This window comes from Ahaetulla prasina, chromosome 2 (genome assembly GCF_028640845.1).
Source record: "Ahaetulla prasina isolate Xishuangbanna chromosome 2, ASM2864084v1, whole genome shotgun sequence".
Classification (NCBI taxonomy): Eukaryota; Metazoa; Chordata; class Lepidosauria; order Squamata; family Colubridae; genus Ahaetulla; species Ahaetulla prasina.
Window position 1 is genome coordinate 290,112,099 of NC_080540.1, and position 12,289 is coordinate 290,124,387.

Here is a 12,289-nt window from a genome sequence, read left to right on the forward strand (position 1 = left end):
GAAAGGTCGAAAAAAATGAGTCACGGTTATATTTGATGCTGTTTGTTTTTCCTTCCAGATAGCACAGCTTTGTCCTCGCCAACTCCTCACGCTTTCCAGATCAATTTTAATAGTTTGTACACCACGTTATGCGAGCAGCAGAACTCTGACCATGCTACCCTCCTTTTGTATACTCTTTTGCACCAGAACAGCAATGTTCGAACATACATGTTGGCCCGGACAGATATGGAAAACCTGGTAAATATTTTTGTCCTGCGTGCAACTAATCAAGTACAAAAATAAAAATAAAAAATGGAATAGGAAATCTCACTTGTGAAATGTTGGTTTCTTGGATTGCTGAGAGAACCAGACGCTGGAGAGTATAGCTCCGTGGTGGCGAACCTATGGCACAGGTGGCACGCAGAGCCCCCTGTGGGTACGCCAGCCTTCGGGTACGCCAGCCTTCGCCCCAGCCCAGCTCCATCGTGCATGCGTGCACGCCTCCCGCCAGCCAGCTGGTCTTCGGGTCTCTGCCACGCATGCGGGGGACGCGTGTGCTCATATGGTGCTTGCATTGCATTTTGGGGGTTCGTGCGCACCCCCAATGCCCCATTTTGGGCCTGGAAGGCCTCCTGCACCAACCTGGAAGCCAAAACGGGGCGCGGGGGTGGGTGGGCATGCATGCTCAGGGAGAGTGAATGCGTGGGAATGCACGTGCATGTGCGGGGGGATGCATGTGCATGCACAGGGGCAGGGCGCATGCGCGGGGGTTGCTCACATTGCATTTTGGGGGTTCAGGCACGCGCATGTGTATTTGCGCTCATGCGTGCGCACTTTGGGAACTCGGCACCAAAAAGGTTATCCATCACTGGTATAGCTGCTTCCCTGAACATCTGAATGAAGTGATTGTAGGTATTCTAACAGCGGCAGCTAATGGACTTTAGGGTAGGTGGGGATTTTAGAGGATGCTGGGTATGTTCAGTGGTTAAGGAGTTGGGTTATGACTTGGGGGAGGCGGGGAATCAAGACCATCACCTGGTGATTGGCCAAAAGTCACCCAGCTACTTTTCATCCCTAAGGCGGGACTAGAACTCCCAGTCACCTGGTTTCTAGCCTGGCGCCTTAACCATTAGACCAAGCTGGCAAAGTTTTTAGGTAAAATCAGGAGAATATTAAAGCTTGGATTTTTTTTGTTTCAGGCATCCTAATATTAATTTGCATTTATCTCTATTTTGTTTTCCTTCTTGAGGTTTTGCCAATTCTTGAGATTCTTTATCATGTTGAAGAAAGGAATTCACATCACGTTTATATGGCACTGATAATTTTGTTAATCCTTACTGAAGATGACAGCTTCAATCAATCCATTCATGAAGTTGTAAGTTGTGCATATTCAGAAGGCACGCATGATTAATTGAATACAAAATAATGAGCAAATGTCTTTCTTAATGAAGACAAATGCAAATTTTTATGCATGAGTTGGATGTCTATTTTCTCAGTACAGCATTTTTTTTAATGGGTCCTCATTTACTTTTCCTCTTGCAGCTTTTATTCCAAATACTTTTCGGATATACTCACTACTTTTAAGCAGCATTAATTAAAAACATATTGAAAGTAAAGAATTTTGCAAGGTTTTTTTGCCCTAGGCTATATTGTGACTGCAGTTGCAAATGCAACGATGCAAAGTTGACTATTCCGCTGAAAAATTAGTCATGACCAGCTTACATTATTTTGATTTCAAAGGCAACTTTGCATCACTTACTAAATGCAAGACTGTCGTGTTATATTTGGATTGTTGAAAACCTTGTTGAGGTGAAATTGGAGAGCATTATCCCTCTCTTTATGTGTCACTTTGTATTTTATTTTGAAATAAAACTGAAAATGTAGAATGCTAAGAATACCATCCAAATAATTATATAACAATATTGCTAAGGGGGAAAAAATGGAAATTAATAACACTAGAATAGAATAGAATAAAATAGAATAGAATAGAATAGAATAGAATAGAATTTTTCATTGGCCAAGTGTGATTGGACACACAAGGAATTTGTCTTGGTGCATATGCTCTCAGTGTACATGAAAGAAAAGATACCTTCATCAAGGTACAACACTTGCAACACTTAATAATAGTCATAGGGTTCAAATTTAACACCTAATGATACAACACTTAATGATAGTCATAGGCTACAAATAAGCAATCAGGAAACAATCAATATCCAGAGTAATTAAAAAAATATCTTACTGATTATAAAACCTTTGGATTTATGGAACCAATATCGTAGTCCTTATATATAGAGCCGTGGTGGCGCAGTGGTTAGAATGCAATGTTGCAAGCTAATTCTGCCGACTGTCAGGAGTTCAGTCCTGATCGGCTCAAGGTTGACTCAGCCTTCCATCCTTCTGAAGTCGGTAAAATGAGGACCCAGATTGTTGGGGGCAAGAGGCTGACTCTGTAAACTTCATAGAGAGGGCTGTAAAGCACTGTGAAGCGGCATATAAGTCTAAGTGCTATTGCTATATTCTAGCCATGTATTCTGCTTTTATTGTTTAACTAGACAATCTGTGACCCCGTGGGTCATTGTTTCAGAAATATTTCCTTACTTAAGCAGAGAAACAGAACAACCACAGGCAGGCAAAAAAAGCAGCGAGAGTGACCTTCGACTTCCTGACGGCTTCCCCATAGAATTTCCTTGTAGGAAGCTGACAGGGAGTGTTGGACAAGATGATCACATGATGTAGCAGCACTGAAAGAGCCACTCCTTTGCCACATTTCAATCCTCTTGGGAGTCATGGGACCTGGATTTTGGATGCAGTCTGTAAATTGGCCCATTTGAGGTTCATTGGTTCATCTGAAAGGATTGCCCAGTGATGCAACTTTTCACCCAACAGAAGGCTGCAAATAATCAAACAGACATGAGAATTTATAGATGGAACAATTGGACAGACAGTAGGATTCTCTGTTAACGTTTTGCTTAGGTGCTTTTCGCAGTGGGAACGAATAGAAAAATGACCAGAAGTTTCAACATCGTACCTGTTTTAAAGGAAGAATAAAGAATAAACATTATGCAGATGAGCAGAACTATATTGGGATGAAATTTGGTATACGTCTCCGAGCTCCTTTTTTTCAATTCCTTCTTTTTTTGTGTGGAAAACACAAAAAAAGAAGGAATTCAAAAAAAAGGAGCTAGGGATAAGTGAGGGCTCTCCAGAAGCTGCTTTGTTTATTTTAAGCAACTTTGGACAGACTCGGCTTTTGTCCTGTGGTCAAAAAGAGGAAAAATAAAATAAAATAATCCAGGGGTCTCCAACCTTGGCAACTTTAAGCCTGGAGGACTTCAATTCCCAGAATGCCCCAGCCAGGGGCATTATTCAGGCTGGATTTTTTCCATTCTCCCCTTTGTTGCACGTCCTTCTATTTTGTTGCCTGTTAAGAGTCCTTGAATGTATTTTCCTCTTGTGGATTAAACAACCCCCATTTATTGATTGAGTCGTTAGATTAATTTTGGTAGGTACCATTTCACAAAGCACTGATTATGGGTAATCCTTGATTTACAACAACAATTTGAGCCCAACATTTCCATTGCTAAGCAAGACAGGCATTAAGTAAGTTTTGCCCCGTTTTATGTCCTTTCCTGCCACAGCTGGTAGGTGAATCGCTGCAGTTGTTAAGTTGGTAGCAGGGTTGTTAAGCGAATCTTGATTTCCCCATTGACTTTGCTTGTCAGAAGGTTGCAAAAGGGGGTCACATGACCATGGGGGTGGTGCAGTGGTCGTAACCATGAAAAAGGGTCAGCAGTCACTTGTAATTTTGAACAGTCACTAAAAGAACTGTTGTACCTCGAGGACTACCTGTACTTTAGCAATTGATAGTTGCTGAGTAAAAATAGCACTCATCCTTAAAAGCACGTGGATGATCTGAGATGAACGTTACCAGGTTTCCGTGAAAATAAAACCGGGTCTTAGATTAATTTTTGCTCCAAAAGACGCATTAGGGCTTATTCTCCAGTTAGGTCTTGTTTTCGGGGAAAATACTGTACTAAATGCATCCTGTCTGGCTGACGATCTTAACTGGGGCTTATTTGGGGGGTGGGAGGGTTGGACTAATATTATGAGCATCCTGAAAAAAATCATGCTAGGGCTTATTTTCCAGTTGGGTCTTACTTTCAAGGAAACACGCTAATATAATTATCCCATCTTCCATAAGATTATCAACTCTTCCTCCTTTGCTTACCTTTCCAGAACCACTTTAACTGAGTTGAAAAGCAAATGCTACCTTCTTCCCTCCAGGGGTGAAATCCAGCAGCTTCTGACAGGTTCTGGAGAACCGGTAGCGGGAATTTTGAGTAGTTCGGAGAACCGGCAAATACCACCTCTGGCTGGTCCCAGAGTGTAGCAGGAGTGGAGATTTTGCAATATCCTTCCCCCAAGAGTGGGGAGGGAATGGAGATTTTGCAGAATCCTTCCCCTGGAGTAGGGAGGGAATGGAGATTTTATAGTATCCTTCCCCTAGAGTGGGGAGGGAATGGAGATTTTACAGTATCCTTCCCCTGGAGTGGGGTGGGAATGGCGATTTTACAGTATCCTTCCCCTGGAGTGGGGTGGGAATGGCGATTTTGCAGTATCCTTCCCCTGGAGTGGGGTGGGAATGGAGATTTTGCAGTATCCTTCCCCTGGAGGGGTGGGACTGGAGATTTTGCAGTATCCTTCCCCGGGAGTGGGGAGGGAATGGAGATTTTGCAGTATCCTTCTCCTAGAGTAGGGTGGGAATGGAGATTTTGCAGTATCCTTCACCTAGAGTGGGGAGGGAATGGCGATTTTGCAGTATCCTTCACCTAGAGTGGGGAGGGAATGGCGATTTTGCAGTATCCTTCCCCTGGAGTGGGGTGGGAATGGCGATTTTGCAGTATCCTTCCCCTGGAGTGGGGTGGGAATGGCGATTTTGCAGTATCCTTCCCCTGGAGTGGGGTGGGAATGGCGATTTTGCAGTATCCTTCCCCTGGAGTGGGGTGGGAATGGCGATTTTGCAGTATCCTTCCCCTGGAGTGGGGAGGGAATGGCGATTTTGCAGTATCCTTCCCCTGGAGTGGGGTGGGAATGGAGATTTTGCAGTATCCTTCCCCGGGAGTGGGGAGGGAATGGCGATTTTGCAGTATCCTTCCCCGGGAGTGGGGAGGGAATGGCGATTTTGCAGTATCCTTCCCCTGGAGTGGGGTGGGAATGGCGATTTTGCAGTATCCTTCCCCTGGAGTGGGGTGGGAATGGAGATTTTGCAGTATCCTTCCCCGGGAGTGGGGAGGGAATGGCGATTTTGCAGTATCCTTCCCCTGGAGTGGGGTGGGAATGGCGATTTTGCAGTATCCTTCCCCTGGAGTGGGGAGGGAATGGCGATTTTGCAGTATCCTTCCCCTGGAGTGGGGAGGGAATGGCGATTTTGCAGTATCCTTCCCCTGGAGGGGTGGGAATGGAGATTTTGCAGTATCCTTCCCCTGGAGTGGGGTGGGAATGGAGATTTTGCAGTATCCTTCCCCTGGAGTGGGGTGGGAATGGCGATTTTGCAGTATCCTTCACCTAGAGTGGGGAGGGAATGGCGATTTTGCAGTATCCTTCACCTAGAGTGGGGAGGGAATGGCGATTTTGCAGTATCCTTCCCCTGGAGGGGTGGGAATGGAGATTTTACAGTATCCTTCCCCTGGAGTGGGGTGGGAATGGAGATTTTGCAGTATCCTTCCCCTGGAGTGGGGTGGGAATGGCGATTTTGCAGTATCCTTCACCTAGAGTGGGGAGGGAATGGAGATTTTGCAGAATCCTTCCCCTGGAGTAGGGAGGGAATGGAGATTTTATAGTATCCTTCCCCTAGAGGGGGGAGGGAATGGAGATTTTACAGTATCCTTCCCCTGGAGTGGGGTGGGAATGGAGATTTTGCAGTATCCTTCCCCGGGAGTGGGGAGGGAATGGCGATTTTGCAGTATCCTTCCCCGGGAGTGGGGAGGGAATGGCGATTTTGCAGTATCCTTCCCCTGGAGTGGGGTGGGAATGGCGATTTTGCAGTATCCTTCCCCTGGAGTGGGGTGGGAATGGAGATTTTGCAGTATCCTTCCCCGGGAGTGGGGAGGGAATGGAGATTTTGCAGTATCCTTCTCCTAGAGTAGGGTGGGAATGGAGATTTTGCAGTATCCTTCTCCTACCACGCCCACCAAGTCACGCCCACCAAGCCACATCACACCCACCAAGCCACGCCCACAGAACCGGTAGTAAAAAAAAATTGGATTTCACCACTGCTTCTCTCCTCGAATATTTTAAGGGAAGGGAGGGCTAGGTCACAGACATTGTGTGTAAGTAGAAGGTGGCTAGCTCATGGTGAGCTGGTGATTCAGAAGTCTAGCGTCTGGTTTTCTTGAAAAGACTTGAGAACAGGACATTTCTGATGTTCATCTGTTAAGCACACAGTCTGGATGGATTAACAAGAGTTAGTCAAATGTTTAGTTAAACACCCATTAAGAGTTTAACTGTTGAGGATTCCTGTTTGTACCCTCGTGCTCGATGATTGTTGTGTCTTGCCCGCCCTCAGAGCAGCCGGGGCCTTCTTACCTGCTCCCGCACACGGAGGAATGTATGCCTCCCGGTCCCAGTCCTGGCTCCATGCCCACACAAACTGCAGAAGAAGGAGAATCTCCCGGCCCCAGCCCTGACTCCATGCCCAGGCAAACGGAGCAGCTAGACCCCTCCCCCTCCTCCACAGCAGGTGAGCCTGAGGAGGGTTTACTCCCAACAACAGCTGATTGGAGTGACCCTCGCATCAGAAGATTGGAGAGGCGGAGGCTACAGAGGGAAGGGAGGGGCAGGCCTTAATGAGTGCTGAGTCATGGAGCCACACCCCATGGCCTATATAAAGGATCTGCTTTCTAGCAGTCTCTGAGTCAGGCAAAAGTCAAACTTATCTTGCTGAAGTCACTTACTGGTCTCCTGCCTGCTCTGAGGACTTTGCTAGGACTTTGGGCAGAGCTGCAGAGGCACGCCTGATTCGGATTTCCCGGACCCAGCCGTCAGCGGAGGAGTGGGACACGACAATGATGAACGCAGAATCTGTTGGTGATTTACAGCCTGATAGTAAACCGAAAGCACACCATGCGAGAGTGAACTGGCTTTTCTTTTACAGTAATTTTCCTGTAACTCTTGCACGTAAAGCAAATACCAGTACGTGCTGGTTATATATCTTCGGGGCTGTTTATTATCATGGTGTCTTTTTGGACTTGGAATTATTCTGCGTCTCTGGGGACGAGAGAGGCTTTGTGGAAGCTAAAAGGAAGTGGGGAGATAGCAGGAAAATTGAAGCCCCCACAAGCCCCAAAGGTGCCTGAGATCCAAGGATGTGCGGTGGGTACCAAAAGTTTGCAAGCAAGCCTGGCAGAAATGAGCAAATAGTCAGCTCCATGATGCAACAGAGGAAGGAGAATGAGCGGAAGAAAATAAGCATGTATGAAATGGATCACAAATGGTTTAGAGCAGGGGTCTCCAACCTTGGTCCCTTTAAGACTTGTGGACTTCAACTCCCAGAGTTCCTCAGCCAGCCAGCCCCTCACTTTCCGAGTCACTTTCTGGCAGGGGGCCCGGCTCGGGGGAGCGCAGACACAACAGGCACAAAGAATCAGGGCCACATGTGAAGCAGAGATGGTATTTAGCCAGTTCAGACCGGTTCAGGTAAACTGGTAGCAAAAATGGCACCCGGTCTATGCTGTCTATTTAGGCACGTTTTTGAGGTCGGGCGCATGCGCGGAAGGCACGTACGCTCACATTTTCGGCGCTGAGAGAACAATAGGTAAATTATGTGAATCTCACCTCTGATGTAAAGCTCTAGTTAAGCTGATTTATTGTCCATGCTCATACACAAAAATCGGTCAATTAACAGCCAGTCAGCACTAAATTGGTGCATGGCCTGGAGGAATGTTGTCCATGGGGTCGTGATGGGTCAGACACGACTTCGCAACTAACAACAACAACAAAGAGTCAAGAAGGCTTAGACCCAGAGCAGAGGTCTCCAACCTTGGTCCCTTTAAGACTTGTGGACTTCAACTCCCAGAGTTGAAGTCCACTCAGCTTTGCTGGCTGAGGGACTCTGGGAGTTGAAGTCCACAAGTCTTAAAGGGACCAAGGTTGGAGACCCCTGGTTTAGAGGCACTATGGGATCTCCCCAGGGTGCTTTTTCCAAAAGGCAACTTCATGTTTTTTTTTAAAAAAAGGAATTCTTTGAACACGTTTCACTTCTCATCCAAGAAGCTTCTTCAGTTCTAACTGATTGATGAGGAATGGCCACTGACTGATTAAAGGGCTGCTGACTTAAATGGCCAGGGACTGATCTATTTAGATCTAGGCAAAGACCGCAAACCTCCTACACTGCTCTGGTTGATGATCTGTGTCGAAAGACTTGGACGTAGGGAATGTCTTCCTCCTGGTGCTTTTTAACTTTCTTAATGACGTTTGATACCATAGATAATTGTTTTATTTTGGATCACCTACAAGAGTTAGAATTTGAGAGCCAAGTGTTACGATACTTCCAGTCCATCCTGAATGAGTCCAATTGCGATCGGGAAAGCTAGGCTGACCTGTTTTTTGCTCCCTAGGGGTGGAGTTTCTCCCTCCCTCTCTCCTTCCCTTTCTCTCCCTCCATCTCTCTCTCTCCCTCCTTTCGCCTTTCCTCTCTCTCTCTTCCTCCCTCCCTCCCTCCTCTATCCCTCTTTCTCCCTCCCACCCCCTCTCCCACTCCCAATTCTTTCTCTCCTTCCCTCTTTCTCCCTCCCTCCCTCTTTCTTTCTTTCCCTCCCTCTCTCCCTCCCTCCCCCTCTATCCCTCTTTCTGCCTCTTCCCCCTCTCTCCCATGCCCAACCTCCCTCCCTCCTTCCTCCTCTCTTTCCTTCCCTCTTCCCCCCTTTCTTCCTCCCTCCCTCCCTCCCTCTCTCTCCCTTTCTCTCTTTCCTGCTTTTCAATGTCTATGTGAAGCTATTAGGAGGCATCATCTATTTGGGGTGAGGCAGAGGTGGGTTTCAGATATTGTTACCATTGGTTCACTGCGCGTACGCACCTTCCATGCATACTCCCGGCCTTCTGCACATGTGCTTGGCTTGCACGCGTGCCTTCCGCGCATGCACCCGGCCTCAAAAACGTGGCTAAATAGGACGACATAGCGCTGGGGAGGGTGGGCGGGCAAACCCACGATCTCCACTACTGGTTCGTCGAAACAGGTAGAAACCGGCTGAATACCACCTCAGGGGTGAGTGTATTCTCAGATATGCTTCTTTGGGCCAAGCCAAAGATATTTTAGAAAACTTGGTCTTCTAAGTGCCCGGAGGGTATAAAGATATGGAGAAACAAGTGAAAAATTGAATCCCAACAAGGTGTGACTGTTTTCCAGAAGCAATCTTGTTCTCCATTAGCTGCAGTGATACTGTTGTGGTCCGCCAGCAGCCTGCGGAACTGGCAACGGAGGCAGACAGTGTGGAGGCTGAGGAAGAACATGGGCCAGTCCTGGAGGCTGGGGAAGGCCCAGATGAGGGTTCTGCATCGGAGGCTGAGGTGGAGCCAGGGCCATCGGGGAGTGAGGTGCGGACTCCAGAGCCTCCAGAGACTGACAATAGTGAGGCAGAGGAACAGGAGGAGCCTGTTCCTAATGCACGCATGAGAAGAGCTGCCAGAAGGCAAGAGCAGCTAAAGCAACAAGGACAACTTGGGAGTAGGGCCAAGAGATGATTGGCCCCACCCATAAGGCTTAAAAGACCAGCCACGTCGTTTGGGCTTTGCAGGAAAACAATGTTGATAGCTTCGTCTTGTTCCATTTATTTTATATTGGCTTCTTCTGAACTTTTGCCAAGAAAGGCCTTTGGCAGTTTGCCTAATTGGACCAAGGTTGGTGATAGGACTGAGGAATTTGTGTTGGGAGGAATTTGCTTTAATTTGAGTTGAACAAGGCTGGGAATGAAGTAATTCTCAGCTGTTCGAATAAAGTTTGTTTGTTTTTACACTGACTGAGTTTTTTACTACCTACTTGGGCCTGGGTCACAACAGATACAGAATCAGATGACCTATTTAGGGATCCCCCTAGACTCCGAATAGGAAAGTGGAAGCCATGGTTAGTTTGCCTTTGCCCAGTTTTGGCTGGCCTTCTAATTACGGTTTAACACAATTACATTCGCTCTTATTCAAATCGTTCCGTTAAACAACCAATATAGTCATGCTTTTCTTCACAATTCTTTCCTGTGGGAGAGGTTTCTATAGCTGTCAGGCCTCAACGTCTTTGAAAAGGGTGATTTTTTAATTTTATTTTTTATTTTAAATATTTGACATTGGAATATAGATCATGCTAGAGGTTTCATTCATCACTTCTCTACCTTGGGAAATAGACCCTGAATTGAGAGCATGACGTTCGCTTGTCAAGGTTAATACACTGTGTTCCTCTCTCTCTCTCTCTTTGCAGATATTGAAAAATATTACTTGGTACTCAGAACGGGTGCTGACGGAAATTTCACTGGGGAGTCTTCTGATTCTTGTCGTAATCAGGACCATTCAGTACAATATGACAAGGACGAGGGTAAGTTTTGCAGCTGGGATTTAGCTGAAGTGGAATAGATATTTCGCTTTCCTGCACTGGCAACCAAACTTCCTAACAAAAGCTAATACTCTATAAAGAAGCAGGCTTTTACTGTCCTTCATGAAACAGTAAAACCCTGTGGGGTTTTCTCTTTTTTTGAAGAGCTAAGACGGAAAGAAATCTAAAATGAAACCCCAGTGTTGCATTACTGTAGAGCAGGGGTTGGGAGGGCTATATGACCTGTGGATTTCAACTCCTAAAATGGCTGGCTCAGGAATTCTGGGAGTTGAAGTCCATAGGTCATAAAGGGGCCATAGTTCCCCACCCATGCTCTAGAGCAGGGGTCTCCAACCTTGGCAACTTTAAGACTTGTGGACTTCAACTCCCAGAGTTCCTCAGCCAGCTTTGCTTTGCTGGCTGAGGAACTCTGGAGTTGAAGTTCACAAGTCTTAAAGTTGCCAAGGTTGGAGACCCCTGGCAGTTTCAAGGAAAAAAACATCACAACACAGTTTTGCTGGCTGAGGAACTCTGGGAGTTGAAGTCCACAAGTCTTAAAGTTGCCAAGGTTGGAGCCCCCTGCTCTAGAGCAGGGCTGTCAAACTTGCTGCCTGCAGGCCAGATGCATCACGCGCTGGCCATGCCCACCCAGTTTAGCATGGGAGGGGGGAGTCCCGATATGTCACGTGACGCCGCGAGTTTGACACCCCTGCTCTAGAGAGAAGGAATAGATGCAAACGAGGAAGAAAATATGGGAAATGTCAGTTGTAACCAAAGCACCAGAGTTGATCAAGGAGTAAAAAAATATAAATGCTCAAACTTTAGTAACTCATTTTTTTCCTCTCATCGAATACACAAAGCTATCTTAGGCAACCCGGCATCGGGCCTGCAACAGGTAGAGTGAGTTGTAATGGCGAGGAGCAGTGCAGCATTAACAGAGTAAACTGGACAACCATTGACTGGGCTGGCATCAGGTCTCCTGACTTGAGCAGGGGGTTGGACTAGAAGACCTCTGTGATCCTTTCCAGCCTTATGATTCTAAGTCTGATTGAGTTGTACCTCAGTTAGGAGCCATAGTGGCCCAGTGGTTAGAGTGCAGTATTGCAGGCTAATTCAGCAGACTGCCAGGAGTTCGATCCTGATTGGCTCAAGGTTGACTCAGCCTTTCATCCTTCCAATGTTGGTAAAATGAGGACCCAGATTGTTGGGGGCAATAGGCTGGCTCTGTAAACTGCTTAGAGAGGGCCGTAAAGCACTGTAAAGCAGTATATAAGTCTGCTATTGCTACCTACTACTACTACTTAGAGTTCAGTGAATTAGGGAAGTGTTTGTCTGAGCCACTTCCAGTTGTCATCAGGTTATTGTAGACCTAAAATATATTTTGCATAACTTTATCAAGGTCATTTTTGTTATGCTATATAGGTAGACTTCGACTAAGAACTGATCGTTTAGCGACCATTCAATGCTATGACAAACATTTTTGGGGGGGTACTTATGACCCAAATTCAAAGTTCTGATGGCTGCCCTCCCACCCCCTGACTGCAGTTTGGACACTTGGCAAATGGCCCACACTTACAATTGTTTGCAGTATCCCTGGTCATGTGATCGCATTTTACAATGGTTTTATGGGAAAATCGCATTTAGCAATAGCACTTAGATTTATATACCACTTCACAGTGCTTTACAGCCTCTCTAAGCAGTGTACAGAGTCAGCCTATTGCCCCCAACAATCTGGGC

The 12,289-nt window shown here is 46.5% G+C and overlaps 1 protein-coding gene across 4 annotated transcripts in view; it reads left to right on the forward strand.

The window, feature by feature from the left end:
* Positions 1-12,289, forward strand: part of DYM (dymeclin) — a 291,188-nt gene that overhangs the window by 128,896 nt on the left and 150,003 nt on the right. For all 4 annotated transcript variants that reach the window (XM_058170966.1, XM_058170965.1, XM_058170967.1 and 1 more), the window contains 3 exons: positions 59-237; positions 1,229-1,354; positions 10,442-10,555. In XM_058170966.1, the coding sequence (XP_058026949.1) occupies positions 59-237; positions 1,229-1,354; positions 10,442-10,555 (419 nt within the window). The remainder of the gene's footprint in view (positions 1-58; positions 238-1,228; positions 1,355-10,441; positions 10,556-12,289) is intronic.